A 13,582-nucleotide genomic window follows, 5' to 3' on the forward strand; every position below is an offset into this window, starting at 1 on the left:
AATTTATTAAGTTTTGTTGAAAAAATGATTATGTTTATACATGGCCAGAAACAGCAGCCACATTTATCCCTCCCTTTCCCCGTCTAAGATTCTTTTGAGCTGAGTATGTATCTTTACGTCTCTGGCCATTAGCAAATAAGTAGTTCCAGAGTAGGGGGACCCTTCCTCACAGTGTTGCATAGTGCTGTGCCTTACGAAACACTTTCCATCAGTCTCAGAAGACTTTCCCTCTTCTCAAAGCAGCCAGCTGTCTCATGCTGTGCTCTGAAGACAGATCTGGCATTTCCAAACAAAAGACTTGATATGTTTTAACTAGAAGGCTAGAAGATTTCACCTGACCAAAGGCTATTGTTTTTAATAGTAACTGGGCTATTGTACCACAAAAAGTCAGTGATAGGAAGTGGTGTAGGTAAGAATGTTTTATATAGCCTTTCTAACCTCAGAGCTATTTAGAAAAAAAAAAATCTTTTTTCTATCTTCACAGTCACTGCAGCAGCAAAGTGACCTACCCAGACGCTTACAATCACATGAATGGAAGAACTGGGAACAGAATGAAGTTTTTCAGCCCCCAGAGGTAAAACATCAACCCAAAGATTCGTACCACCTTTTCATTTATCTTGGTCCACTTTTGCCACAGTTGTTCCCCTAGTTATTGCTGAAATGTAACTACCTAGAAGTAGAGACTGTCCTTTTTTATTTTTATTTTTATTTTATTTTTTTTTTTAGGTTTCTATAGATGGGCCTTTATTTGATGGAGGAACAAAGCTTCTACTTTATGCTGGCAGACAATCTGAAGGTAGACGGTCTTTGTGTCTACAGGATCACTGCTGCAGGCCTGACGTGATTCACTGAGAACACACAGTTTTAACCAGGCATACCTGTCGAGCTGGAGATAAGCACACAGAGCTGTATCAGTTTCATATTTCAGGACTGAATCCAGAAGGAAATGATCCTGAAATAGGTTGGCATATCTGAGAGCAGAATCAACTTGTCTGCTCTGTGCTGGTGCTGCCTCACCTTGAGTACTGTGTGCAGTTTTGGGCACCAAAGTATAAAGATATCAAACTATTAGAGAGTAGCCAAAGGAGGGTTAAAAAACAAGGAGAAGGGTCTAGAGGGCAAGACATATGAGGAGTGGCTGAAGTCACTTGGATTATTCAGCCTGGAGAAAAGGAGACTGAGAGGAGACCCCAAGGAGACCTACAGCTTCCTCATGAGGGGAGTATAGGGGTAGGTGCTGATCTCTGCTCTCTGGGGACAGCGACAGGACCTGACGGAACAGCATGGAGCTGCGACAGGGGAGGGTCAGGATGGATGTTAGAAAAAGGTTCTGCACCCAGAGGGTGCTTGGGCACTGGGACAGGCTTCCCAGGGAAGTTGTCACAGTACTGAGCCTGCTGGAGATCAAGAAGTGTTTGGACAACACTCTCAGACATAGGGTCTGATTTTTGGGTGGTCCTTTGTGGACCCAGGAAGTGGATTTGATGGTCCTTGTTGGTCCCTTCCAACTCAGGATATTCTATGACTCTGTGATTCTAATTAATATTCAAAGAAGGAGAGAAGAAGAAAGAAGCACGATGCAAAATTTTAGGTAGTTGTGTGGAGGTAGAGTGAAGCAGGCCTTCTTACTAGAAACCATGTAATTCCTTTCCATCACGTGTACTGTGTAACGCGGGCAGACTTGAGGCTTATGGATCTTGCTGCTAGTGAAGACTTTTAAGCCCAACAGCTGTTAAACAAAAAGAAAGTAAAATAAACTTTTGAAATTAAACTATTTTTACTATGTCAAGAATAGATGTAATTATGTCTGGAATTGAGCAGAATAGCAAAGGCTTGTATATAAACACTAGATGGATTGGTTCAACCCAGATGTTGAGGCCTTATCACGACATACTCATCCTAAAGCTAAATGCTGGCATGATTAGGCAGAAAGTCGAGGTCTACCTTGGGGACATGTGACTGAGTGAAAATGATGTGTGAAAAGCATTAGATTGAGAGTACCTACCTAAAAAGTCTTGTGCGTGACTCTGTAGATGGGTGCAGGTATGTTTGAGGGTTATCAAAGTAACTGTCACTTTATTAAACCGCTATCTACGCCAGATAGAGAGACAACATGCATGACTACAGAAAGGGTTTCTAGTATTATGGCACCAGGGGTCATTTCTCAGTACTGCTTCCTTATTTGAGCCTATTCACAGGTTTTTGTCCTGGCATTGAGGAGGCCTGTAAAAGTTTTAATGGCTTGGAGAAGCACTTAGGTATGAGCAATGGGCTACATAGATGTAGGGCCTGGGCCTGTGTATGTCTTGCATACACAGCTTAGCAAGCTCACACCAAAGTTCATTCAAAAAGACCTTCAGGACAGGGAAGAAGAGGAGATTATACTGTATTCCAAAAAGGAGTAACTAATAAAAATGAAAGGCTGGTGCTTACTTTGAGAACGTCATAAGCATCACCTTTGCCATCAGAAGAAATGGGTACGTAGATGAATCCATTTAATAATATGTTGTCAAGTGACACACAGGGGTTTACATTGTCTTCTTCCAAGTAGTAGTCCTTGAACCTGTAGCCCTGGATTTCCTTCATTTCTTCCGGGAGAAGATCATACAACTGGGAAAATGCAAACAACCAAGGGAAAATGTGGCAGGTCAGTACTCATGGGGACACAGACACTACCTAATGCTCAAGTGATGAAAGACAGCTTCTAAAAAACACGTATAGTGAATGCAGCTATAAAAATATATGGCTTTATATCCATCCTAGTTGATTCTTGTATTGCTTATTACCAGAAACAGCCAAGACTTACAGATCTGTGAGAGAGCTCATCTTCAGGCTTCATGAGGAGAACGCTTTTGTCCACGGCACGGATGGCACACAGGGACCTTGGTGAGCTATGGAGTTGCAGACGTGTGTTGGAGGCAGGAAGACCCTCCTTGGGAACAAAACTCAAGCTGACCTGCAACCCCAAAAGTAGGTTAAAGCAGCAACTTTTCCAGATGAAGTTACATGCTATTATACCGAAGTATCTAGCCTTGTGAACTGAGTTCTGCTAGTGCTATACAGCTCTTCCAATAAATTCAGCTTTGACTAGTGTGATTTATAATGAGCAGTGGTTCTTTTTCTTATTCTGTCTTCCTCCACTTTTATAGCTATGGCTTTGTAACTTATTCAGTCACTAATCCTCAGCCAACATCTGATCAGACCGTTCCACGAACCCATTCTGAATTCTGCCTCCATTCTGGAACTAATAACCGAACTACTGACCATGAAACAAACATGGGTTACATAAAATCTGACTTCTTACTCACTTTACTGGGGAGGCAACGTTCAACCTGGAAATCCGCTGAACTGGCGATGACTTCCCCACTGGGTGAAGTGGTATACACAAGCATCCGTGCCTTGGGAGCAAAGGTCGCCTCAACAGGTAAGGTCAACTGAAATATCCCGTAAGCTAGCAGAGAGAAGAAATGCTAAGCTATATACAAGAAGTTCTGACTTATGTATTTGCCTTCTTCAGATAAAGAAGTCAAGTTCACTCATGCTGAACATTTTTAGTTAACAGGGGCAGGAGTACTGATGCATGACTGATGTCTATGCCTATTGCTGAAGACACCTGCATTCAAACAGTGACCATGTAATAGCCAAATGAGGTGTTCAGTGGGCCTCAACATGCCCTCTAGATTCTCCCCAGCTAACACCTGGAATCACCTCCTGCTGTTCCCAACCCTTTTCTTCCTCAAGCTCCAAAATCTGCAGTCTACAAAAAAAACAGATGAGGGAAAAGACATAGAAATAAGGGACTGTTGTAATAGGTGGCAGCAGCCAAGGTTGCAGAATAACTGAAAAAATAACTCCTCAAATAACTCCAAAGCTAGTATTTACCTGAAACACCAAACTGTCACTCCAACTGCATTGGGAAATGCCACATTCTAGCTGGGCCTGAGTTTTTTGTCACAATTTGGATGAAGGTGATAGAAAATCTTTTGATATGAGCCAAGGTGTTAGTTTAATCACTACAACTAGTGAGGTAGCAGAACTTTCAGTCACACCTCCAACATCACTTCATGCAGCATGTAAGATCTTTTACTTCCACATACTGCATACTCCTTCTCATGGGCTTCTAAAATGGTTTCCCTGGTCTTATTGTCCAAAGACTTTTAAAGATGCATCATAGCCAGTCTCATTCACTCGTGTAATCTTTGAACATTGTATATATACAAAAATAAATGATTGGTTAGAATATATATATATGTTATATATATATAAGCATGCAAGCTATACATATATATATATATATATAGCTTTCATGCTTATAAGGGAGAAATAACACCCCCAAAAATGAAGAAAAGTGAGAGAGAGAAAGAAAGGGAGACAATCTTTTTCCTGCTCACTGTACACATGGGTCTTACAACACTGGCAAGTACCCACAGTCAGAATCGGTGATGGAGGTCAGTGGAAAGCATTGGTTTGAGGAAAAAATAATCAAAACATTCTATATATTTTCTGTAGAATTTGCTAAAATACTCTATTCAAAAGTACAGCAACAGACAGAATTCAGACCAAACAAAACTGACTCAAACCATTTCATCTAAAAGGAATTAATTTTCAAAATGTTATTCCATTTTTCTTGAATGATTGAATTGCAATAATTCCTCTAAGTCCTCCTGCCCACCATCTCATCACACATGCTAAAAATACATAGTTCTGCTCACCATCTCCAGGATTCACAGTCAGATCATGAGTGTCTGCTAACATAATGCTTCCCTTGGCCATCACCTATGTGACAGAGAAACACTCCTATAATTGTTGTTACTTGTGATGAAAGGATGAAAGGAAGAAGAATGAATGTTCACTGGGTTAGCTGTAGGGTATGAATGTGAATAGCACTGCCAACTATGAGCAAAACCAAGACGATACTAAGCAAATGCCAAACTGGAATTTACTAGGTCTTTGGAGCCAGAAATGTGCCCTCCTAGAAGGACTAGTGTTTCCTCATCAGCTCCACCTTTTGTACACACTGCATCAGGTTCAAATGCACTTTACCTCTGAATACACATAAGTCTGGGGGGGTCATATGCACATTTCTAACATTTTGGAACAGATTGATGATCAAAGGTTCTCCTCACTCCACTCTCACTTGCTTTGTGAAACAGGATGGAGAAAGATTGAATCAGGATTATTTTTATAACTCACATAGAGTTTGAATAGAAGAACACTGGCTGTAAAAAAGTACTTGAATAAAGTATCTGAAGTCAGGTTTGAAGCAACAGCCTGAATGCTAGCTGTAATTTCCTTATCTCTAGAAATAGTTTCCTTTTTCACAGCCAAAAATGCTCTTTATACAATTACTGTATAATCTTGTCCTCCATGCAGTATATCTATTCCATAGTACTATATTTTAATTTCAAGGTGTGGGAAACACACCTATAAAAATGTAAGTTTCTTCACTGTTTTCTTACCTGCTGTATGTATATACTTAAGATCTGCTTTACTAAGCCAGTAGGATAAACAGGAATCTTGTGCTCAATTTATGGTTAGCAGTCTTGAAAATAAGCACACGGACATGTCTACCATAGTTTCCTATTTTCTTGTAATCTCAGTCTAATACCCCCTAAATGTCCTTTATAATCATCAGAACAGAAGTGTCTGTTCCACTTATTTCTTCTAGCTCTGCAAAGCTACTCTGTCTTGTCTTTTCTGCTAGCATCAAACGGGATAACCAGGGAAACAAATTTAGGGGGAAAGAAATACTATTTGAATATTCATCTGATTCTTTCTCTTTTCCCAAGCAAAAGTGATAGATCATTGTTCAGTCACAGCTGAATTAGTTACTCTTCTTTGCCCCCCAGAATGAGTCAAATCATGGTTAATTCCAGCATGGTATAGTCTGTTCCAGTTGCTTTGGTATCCCAAAATTTCAGTCATTGCCTGATTTATGAACAAAGCTCTAAGATTATCAGGTACTGGTACTGTAGATAGAGGTTTTCTGATTCTGTAGGTAGAGGTCTTGCTCTAGTTTCAGTGGTCAGGTGTCTCCCAAAGAACTGAGTATGAGACAGGCTTCCAGCTCATCTTTCATCTTCTTGTAGGATGCTGGTTTTTGAGCTTTGGCTATATATGAACCAGAATTTGGAACAGGGTACACTAGTAGTAGAGTATTATTAAATGGGAGTCTTGACTGCAACTAAGACAATACTCTCTACATCAACATTTTGACCCTCTTCTATTCTTTATCAAACATAGGCAACATACCCATGTCTGCACACAGAAGACAACACAGGAAACACTGTGGAAATATGTTTAAATCCAATAGCCACGAACCACACTTTCAGTTTCAAACTCCCTTTATCATTACTGGCTAAGGACTAATTGCATAGCAGTGCTGCGGTTGCTGTGTGGAAGGTAGTGCCACAGTGCTCTCTGTGGCCATGGATCAAAGTAACCAGGAACAATTCTTACCAAATAGTAAATGACAATTTTCCTCTGCTCTCCAATAACATCTGGTGTGAAGACATAGTGCACACGGATCTCTGTGGGGAAGCCACAACTTAATGTCTCAGACTTGGGCTCAATTTTGAGGAAGCTGTTACTGGGGGAGTAAAACCGACTTATGCTATGCAAGGCATGCTCATATGAAGGCGTGATCCAGTCGCTGTCATAACAGTTCAGTTCAGGTTTATGTTCAGCCTGATAAAGAAGAATAAAAAGTTCACAGCTGACCAAAAACAGGTAACAGATCACATAAATAGCCATGGGAAAATTCTGACTATGTTCTATCTTTCCTCTTCTTAGATGAAGTTAAAGAGAGATAGACATAAAAGAACATGCACAGGAGACAAAGAAGAGAGGCGAACTGCCAAAAGAATTGCTTTATCTCCTGTTTGGCAGAAAGACTGATCATAGAATCATGGATAACCCATGGATAGATAATTCCTCTGCTGATCAAGAAGAGAGAGAGGCTTACCCCAGTCTCTCTGCCCTGTCTCTGCCACTCACTTGGATTTCCAGGGAGGCTTCCGTGAAAGTGGTAGTATCAATGGAAAACCAGGATTGTCCCTGCTCATCTGTAGTGTAGTTGCCTTTGTAACTCTCTCCATTCACAGAAACTCTGATAGTTTCATTGGCAATGGGAGCACCAGTACCATCCACCAGCTTCACCTAGTAAAGTAAAAGCAAACTTCAGGTTTTAGACTAGAAACAGAAAACAATTCCCAAGTCCTACAGACCCCTTCCCCTTGTCATCCTTGCCAGGCAGGGTGTTTCTTATGGAGAAAAGCTGAAGAGATGAATGTGGAAATGTGCAGGTGAGTCCTAAGTTGTCTAAGGCAGCAGATCAGCAAAACAATCTGATCGGCCCATGGAAATTATCTGTCAGGGCCATGAGTTTTTCAATAGGTTTTAATTGCCATGGCCAGCCTCATCTATCACTGTCACCACATATCATCTGTCTCTTAGTCCAGGAACTCTGAGTTCAGGCTTGTGCCTTACCCCAGTCTTTGACTAAGCTACACTGGAGTTAGATCTACACTCAGCTTTCTCCTGCTGTTCCCATCTTGTTGACTGGACTTCCTTGACTGAGCTCAGCCCTGACTCATCATCTTACATTGTCTGGTGACCACTGGACTGCTGGTGGAAACAGGTACTGTCAACACTTCTGGTCTGCTCAGTCTGGTCTATGTCAACCAGTGATGATGTCACTACTCCTACCTGTGTTGTGGTCACCTTTTGCTCCTGGCTCACTTCCCCCTGTAGAATAGCCCATTCTGGCAGCTCCCTAATGTTATCCTCACGTGTCAGAACAACAGGCCTTCTATTATGTAACTGGTATGACTGCTGGGAAGTTCAGTGATGTGTTTGTCAGGGTGCTCTGACTGACACCAATTCGCCTGCCTAAGCAGAGGCAGAGGAAGGTGGACTATGTCTTCTGCACATACTGCTGTTCCAATTGATGGGATTATGCACCGCTGAGTCTGCTGTGCCATTCACTTTCCAAGGTCTCAGAAGTTCCCTACCATCCCAAAGAGTGGGATCCCTGGTCTGTAATAAGAGTCCAACAGGTGGAAGCTGACTTTGCTCATGACCGATGTGATTTCACAGGAGCCTGTTCCAACCATCTCTATTCCTGAGAAAGAGCACAGTAAAGAGGAATTATTAAGGAACTGCAACATTTACAGACATGTCACTCTATGTTCCTCTTCTTTGCCAGGCCCTCCTGTTGTGGCCTGCCATCACTTTGCCATCTCCATATGATACGTACCTGTGCCATCTTCTGTGATCTTGCCTTGCACCTCGATGTTCATTTTATATCCCCTGCGCTGGAGCTGAAATATCTTGGTCCTTACTACATCAGAAACACACCCACGAGCATCTGCCTAAGCAGGTGGTTGGAGAGAAAATTGGAACAAATTTGGTGCCTTGTGAAACAGGAATAGATATTCCAAACCCAACATGCTTAACTTCTGTTCATGTAATCCCAGCCTTATGTTCTGGGGTTGTTTCCAACACCAGCACTTGTTTACAGCCTGTTTCCTTGTGTTTCACACACTCATTTTCTGTTTTGTGCGGCTCTTCTTACTTAGTTCTCCAAGCCATGCGGTGGTTTCCTTGTTATCTCCCTTCTACCTTAGCCCTGTTTTTCTTCCTGTTTCTTCCATTGTCTCTACTCTCTTCTTTGTTGTCCCTTCTCTCTTCTTTTGTTGACCCATATACCATATTGCTTTCTTGTCTTCTCCTCATCTTTTACACTCTTTGATCCCTGCCAGTCCTTTCCACAGTTATAAAATTATTTCCCAGATTCTTTCCTTAGTGTGGGGATTAATACCAGAGGCCTATTAGCTGCTAACTGAGGCCTATTAGCTGCTAACTGGAGACCCGTGACCAATAGGGTCAGGATTTCATCCGTGGAGTTTTCTTCATCATTTCTGTTTCCAGTTCGATGACTGACCTCTTAAGAATAACCTTCTGTTAGAATATCTGTTTTTCCCTTGACAGTGTTATCATTGATGTTCTACCATCTCCCAACAGTCATAAATTTGCCCTCCATTAGACAACATTGCCCATTACCCATAAGGAAGATCCCTACATTTTAATCTTGGAACTCACCTGCCTGACAAATTCTTCACACACAGCTTCTGAATCTTTTCCATAACAATGTGAACCAGAATGAGAAAATTTCCGGCACACTTGGACATTCACCAAACCAGGGACAGGTTTCCCATAAGTGTACCTATTAGAAAGCGTTAAACAATATACTAGATGATGTCAGTCAAAGTCACATTCAAACATAGCTCCTTAAGAACTTCTGTGGATGACTTAACAAAATTTCTTCTCAAAGCCTGACTAATCTGATATTTTAATGATGCTAGTGATTATGTTTCCATCATTTTGGTGGTGAGATTCTTACATCATACATTAGAATCTGTTCTAGGTGGGAGATGTCTGCAGGAATGCAGAAAAAGATTGTCTGTATAAAACTATTTCAGCTGGGATTATTCCAGTATGCCAAACTGTTGAGGATTCAATGAAGAAGCAGAAAGGTTGAACAGGGGCTCAGGTGGATCAATTTATGAGTTAAAAATTACAACACTGGGTTTGCACAACCTGCTTAAGTGATGTCTGATTTGACATCTCCAAGTACTTGAAGGTTCAGGAATGGCAGAAAACTCTAACTGCAGAAGTGTAAAGTGAGAAAGAGAAAGTGTAGAGTAAACTGGGAGGAGAGAAATGCTGATTGGTTTGGCATCATCTTTTAAGGAACACAGAGAATCCCCTTCTCTTTGTTAAGGCCAAGTAGCAGACTCAGAACAGATAGGATGGAACAAACCTGCACTAGATGTCTTAGAATAGTATGAAAAGCCTTCCCAAGGTCTTCTTTCTGTGCTCAGCAGAAAGGAGGAATGAAGTAGGAGTGAGAGATTTACTACAATTCTGTGACTCACAAACCACAGACAGACACTGGAAGTTCCTTATCCTCAATAGTGATCATCTTGGGCAGCTTCACCAGGACCTCATACTTGGGCAGCACTAGATGGGAGAGAGAAAGTCTGATGAGAAGGGTGAAGAGTGTACTGCACAGAAACCCAAACGATCAGCTTAATATCAATCATCACTTTTGTGTGGTCTTCAGTACAGCTCTGCTACCCCTTTCCTATGTTTTTACAGATTTCACCACCATTTTGGTTTAAAGGGAATGAAGGACTGTTCTAGCCCCTACCTTCCCTCAGCACATGCTTGTGTGATCCTGTTATCATCAGACAGCCATGTACACCCCTCACATATGCCTGTTCAGAGGGACATACTGGTACTGTATGTTGTGTTTCATGTTTCACAACACATAATTTAAACTAAGTCTTGGAGCAGCACATTCACCACCTGTGTTATCTACCACCTTGAAACAGCTCAAATCATTGATACTCCCTGGCTGCTCCTTACCGTTCTGGAGATCCCAGGCTGCTGTTAGGCTCACTGATATGTAGTATGTGAAACTATCCTCCATGTACAGATGTTTCTACTGTGCCTAGCCGTGGAACCTCAGTTCTGTATTCTCAAGTGAATGAAGCAGCAATAGGGCCTGATATAAAGGGTGGCAGGTAAAAAGCATGTTTTGCTCCTGAGTATTAATCATAAAATCATTTAGGTTGGAAAAGACCTCTAAGATCATTAAGTGCAACCGTTAACCCAGCACTGCCAAGTCAACCACTGAACCATGTTCCTAAGCACCACATCTACACATCTTTTAAGTACTTCCAGGGATGGTGACTCAGCCACTTCCTTGGGCAACCTGTTCCAATGCTTTACAACTGTTTCAGTGAAGAAATTTTTCTTAATATCCAACCTAAACCTCCCACGGTGCAACTTGAGGCTGTTTCCTCTTGCCCTATCACTTGTTGCTTGGGAGAACAACCCCCACCTTGCTACAACCTCCTTTGAGGTAGTTGTAGAGAGTGATAAGGTCTCCCCCGAGCCTCCTTTTCTCCAGGCTAAATAAACCCAGTTCCCTCAGCCACTCATTACGTTACAACCCGTTTTGCACCCTGCAACACTAAGGCCCCCCCAGCTACTCAAGCCCAGGACTGCATTAAAGCATACAATGGCCTGCTTCCAGGCTTTGTACCTGAGATTTTTTTTTTTTTTTCCCCAGTGCAAGCGAGTAAGACAAGGGAGGATGTGCACCTCCTCAGCTCAGTGTTTCAACCCCAGGATGCATTTCCTCAAAAGGCTCTGCCTAAGGTGTAACAGAGTTAGCAACAGGTGAAGTTTATGGGAATAAGGCTAAAGAATGAATAAAAGAAAAACTATTTTAGCATGAAGCTAGGAAATGCATATACATCTTTGGTTTGGGAAGGAGGTCGGAGACATCTCTGTGGGAGGAGGCACAGCCCATCTGTCACCATGGCAGGCTGGAGCCTACAATCTGGTTTGTGTTCAGATTATTCACCATGTTCATACTAGCCACAATGACTAACTGTAAACCAGATAAGCCAGTCCCCAAGCATTTCAGATACAGTCTTCTTTGGGTCTGCATCCTGTGTTTTCCAGAAATTGCAAGTTCTGAGCAATGTGCTGGGTGTTTCAGGTTTTGTACAGCTGGGGGAGCCCCAGGGAAGACCCAGTGCAGAGCACAGGGCAAGCAGCCACCTCAAACGCACACGCAAGTTTTAATTGCAGAACTGGGGGGGTTCAAATGCAATTTTGAGGTGGGGATCACAGGCCATAAACTGAGCAACCACCTCTGGTATTTAGCACCTTCTATGTCAGCCACCCTGAACCCCATTGCCTATGTATTCAGAATCCCTGTCTTCATGCCATTCCCAGCAAATCCCAAATTGAGAGGCCACAGTAAAAAGCATTTCTGTCAACCCTGCTTGCAGCCCTTCCCTCTTTTCCTTACCATATTCCTCCACACTGAAGGAGTGTTCCACATGGGAGGTAACGCTCTTCTGCACGACTATTTTGTAGGAGCCTTGCATGGGGTCAGAGGTGAGAGGGAAGGACAGCTCTTTAAGGCCGGTCTCCAGTTCCACCCCTTGCCATTGGTATATACGGTTCCTCTGTGGATCCTGCAGGTGAGAATAAGTCACAAGGCAGTAACTTATGTACATAACCATGGCAGTTTGGTGCAGGATGCTTGCAGGGACAGAGCAGTGGAGTGCCCAGGAAATATACATCCAGGTTATGAAATGCCTAGCTGTAATTACTCAGTAATCTGTGAGCATCTGTGACTCCAGGAGCACTTACCTGTCAGTTCTACATAGCTAGCATGAAAGAAAGCAGACAGTTTTTAACTCTGGAGGTCTTGTGTTCTCTCCCTCTCAACAACATTGGATGCTTACAAAGTATGGGGCCCAGAGGCTGGGAAAGAATGACAAGGTAACACAACAAAAAGATGGATAGCAGGAATAAATGGAGCATGGGGAGAAAGGAGGGAAGTTTCATTACAGACTTCTTGACTTGCTTGTTCAAAGTTTTTTTCTGTGCCTGGAGTAGAGTCTGCTTGAGAACCAGTGCATAGTCTGCTGAGGAATGAGATATGGGACTGAGAAATCTACATGTTTAAGAGCCCAGAGTTTGTGGTAGGGTGGGGACGTGGGGGAAGGAACAGGGAGAATATCAGAGGAATAGGGAAAGTACATCCAAGATAAGTGCACCCAGCTGAGACCTCTCCCTTGTCTTTGGCCATTCCTAATTCCGGGGCTGAAATCTCATCACTACAACAGCTGAGTATTGCTCACTGCGAATTGACTGTCAATAGGCTGTGCTCCAAATTCATCAAGACAGCCCCAAATTTCTCACAGAAGTCACTGAACTAATGCAGTGGTGCAGTGAAGCTTGATGTACCCTTTCTAGGCCCCCCAGCAGCACAGTTAATGTTTACAGCCTTTCATTTTCTGCTTGCTATGCTACAACGCATAGAGTTGTACCTTGGCTGTCACTAAAAGCCTGTTTACTCTAGATAGCTCAAGGTAAGTAACTGCTGATGGGGTACATTTACTTCACTGAGATTTTATCCCTGGGCTTAGGAAAAGGTGATGTGAAAGACATCCTAGCTGGAGGTCATCAGTCAGAGGGCAGCAGAGCCTTGCTCCCAAGAAGCATCCCCACGTGTGGGGAAGGCACAGTCAGTGAAGTGTCTGTGGCTCTGACCAAATCCTCTTCATCATAAAAAAGCTCACCACGTATTTTGAAGAACACCATTTGGGCCTCCTTAGGGGAGGAATTCAGAAAATGTTTACAGATGGGCTTGTAATCTTGTTGCCATTTCTGTGATGGATTTATGGGGAAAGCCTGAATGTAAGTTTGTTTGTTTTTCCCAGGAAGTCTTTTTATTTTTTAATGACAGAAGCAATGTCAAAATAACAGGTCAGAAATAGTCTCATACTAATATCTGCCTTTGTGGTTGACTACAATCAGTTAGCTATGTTAAGGATGGAATGATGAACATTCCTTTCCTTAGCCCTGCTAACTTTAAAGCTGTCACCTTCCTTCACTGTTGCCACCCTTTTCTTTGGTCCAGTCCAAATTTAATGCAAGAATGTGGTAAACTGCACTGGTCGATCTGATCTGGCCAAACCAAACCAAACCA

The 13,582-nt window shown here is 42.5% G+C and overlaps 1 protein-coding gene across 1 annotated transcript in view; it reads right to left on the bottom strand.

Moving 5' to 3' along the window:
- Positions 1-13,582, bottom strand: part of LOC121078590 (alpha-2-macroglobulin-like) — a 40,941-nt gene that overhangs the window by 17,659 nt on the left and 9,700 nt on the right. Inside the window, 12 exon segments of the mRNA XM_040574941.1 lie at positions 1,630-1,729; positions 2,434-2,610; positions 2,807-2,956; positions 3,309-3,451; positions 4,713-4,776; positions 6,460-6,687; positions 6,997-7,158; positions 8,013-8,122; positions 8,258-8,372; positions 9,103-9,226; positions 9,939-10,023; positions 11,891-12,059. Coding sequence (XP_040430875.1) covers positions 1,630-1,729; positions 2,434-2,610; positions 2,807-2,956; positions 3,309-3,451; positions 4,713-4,776; positions 6,460-6,687; positions 6,997-7,158; positions 8,013-8,122; positions 8,258-8,372; positions 9,103-9,226; positions 9,939-10,023; positions 11,891-12,059 — 1,627 coding nt within the window.

This window comes from Cygnus olor, chromosome 1 (genome assembly GCF_009769625.2).
Source record: "Cygnus olor isolate bCygOlo1 chromosome 1, bCygOlo1.pri.v2, whole genome shotgun sequence".
NCBI classification, from domain to species: domain Eukaryota; kingdom Metazoa; phylum Chordata; class Aves; order Anseriformes; family Anatidae; genus Cygnus; species Cygnus olor.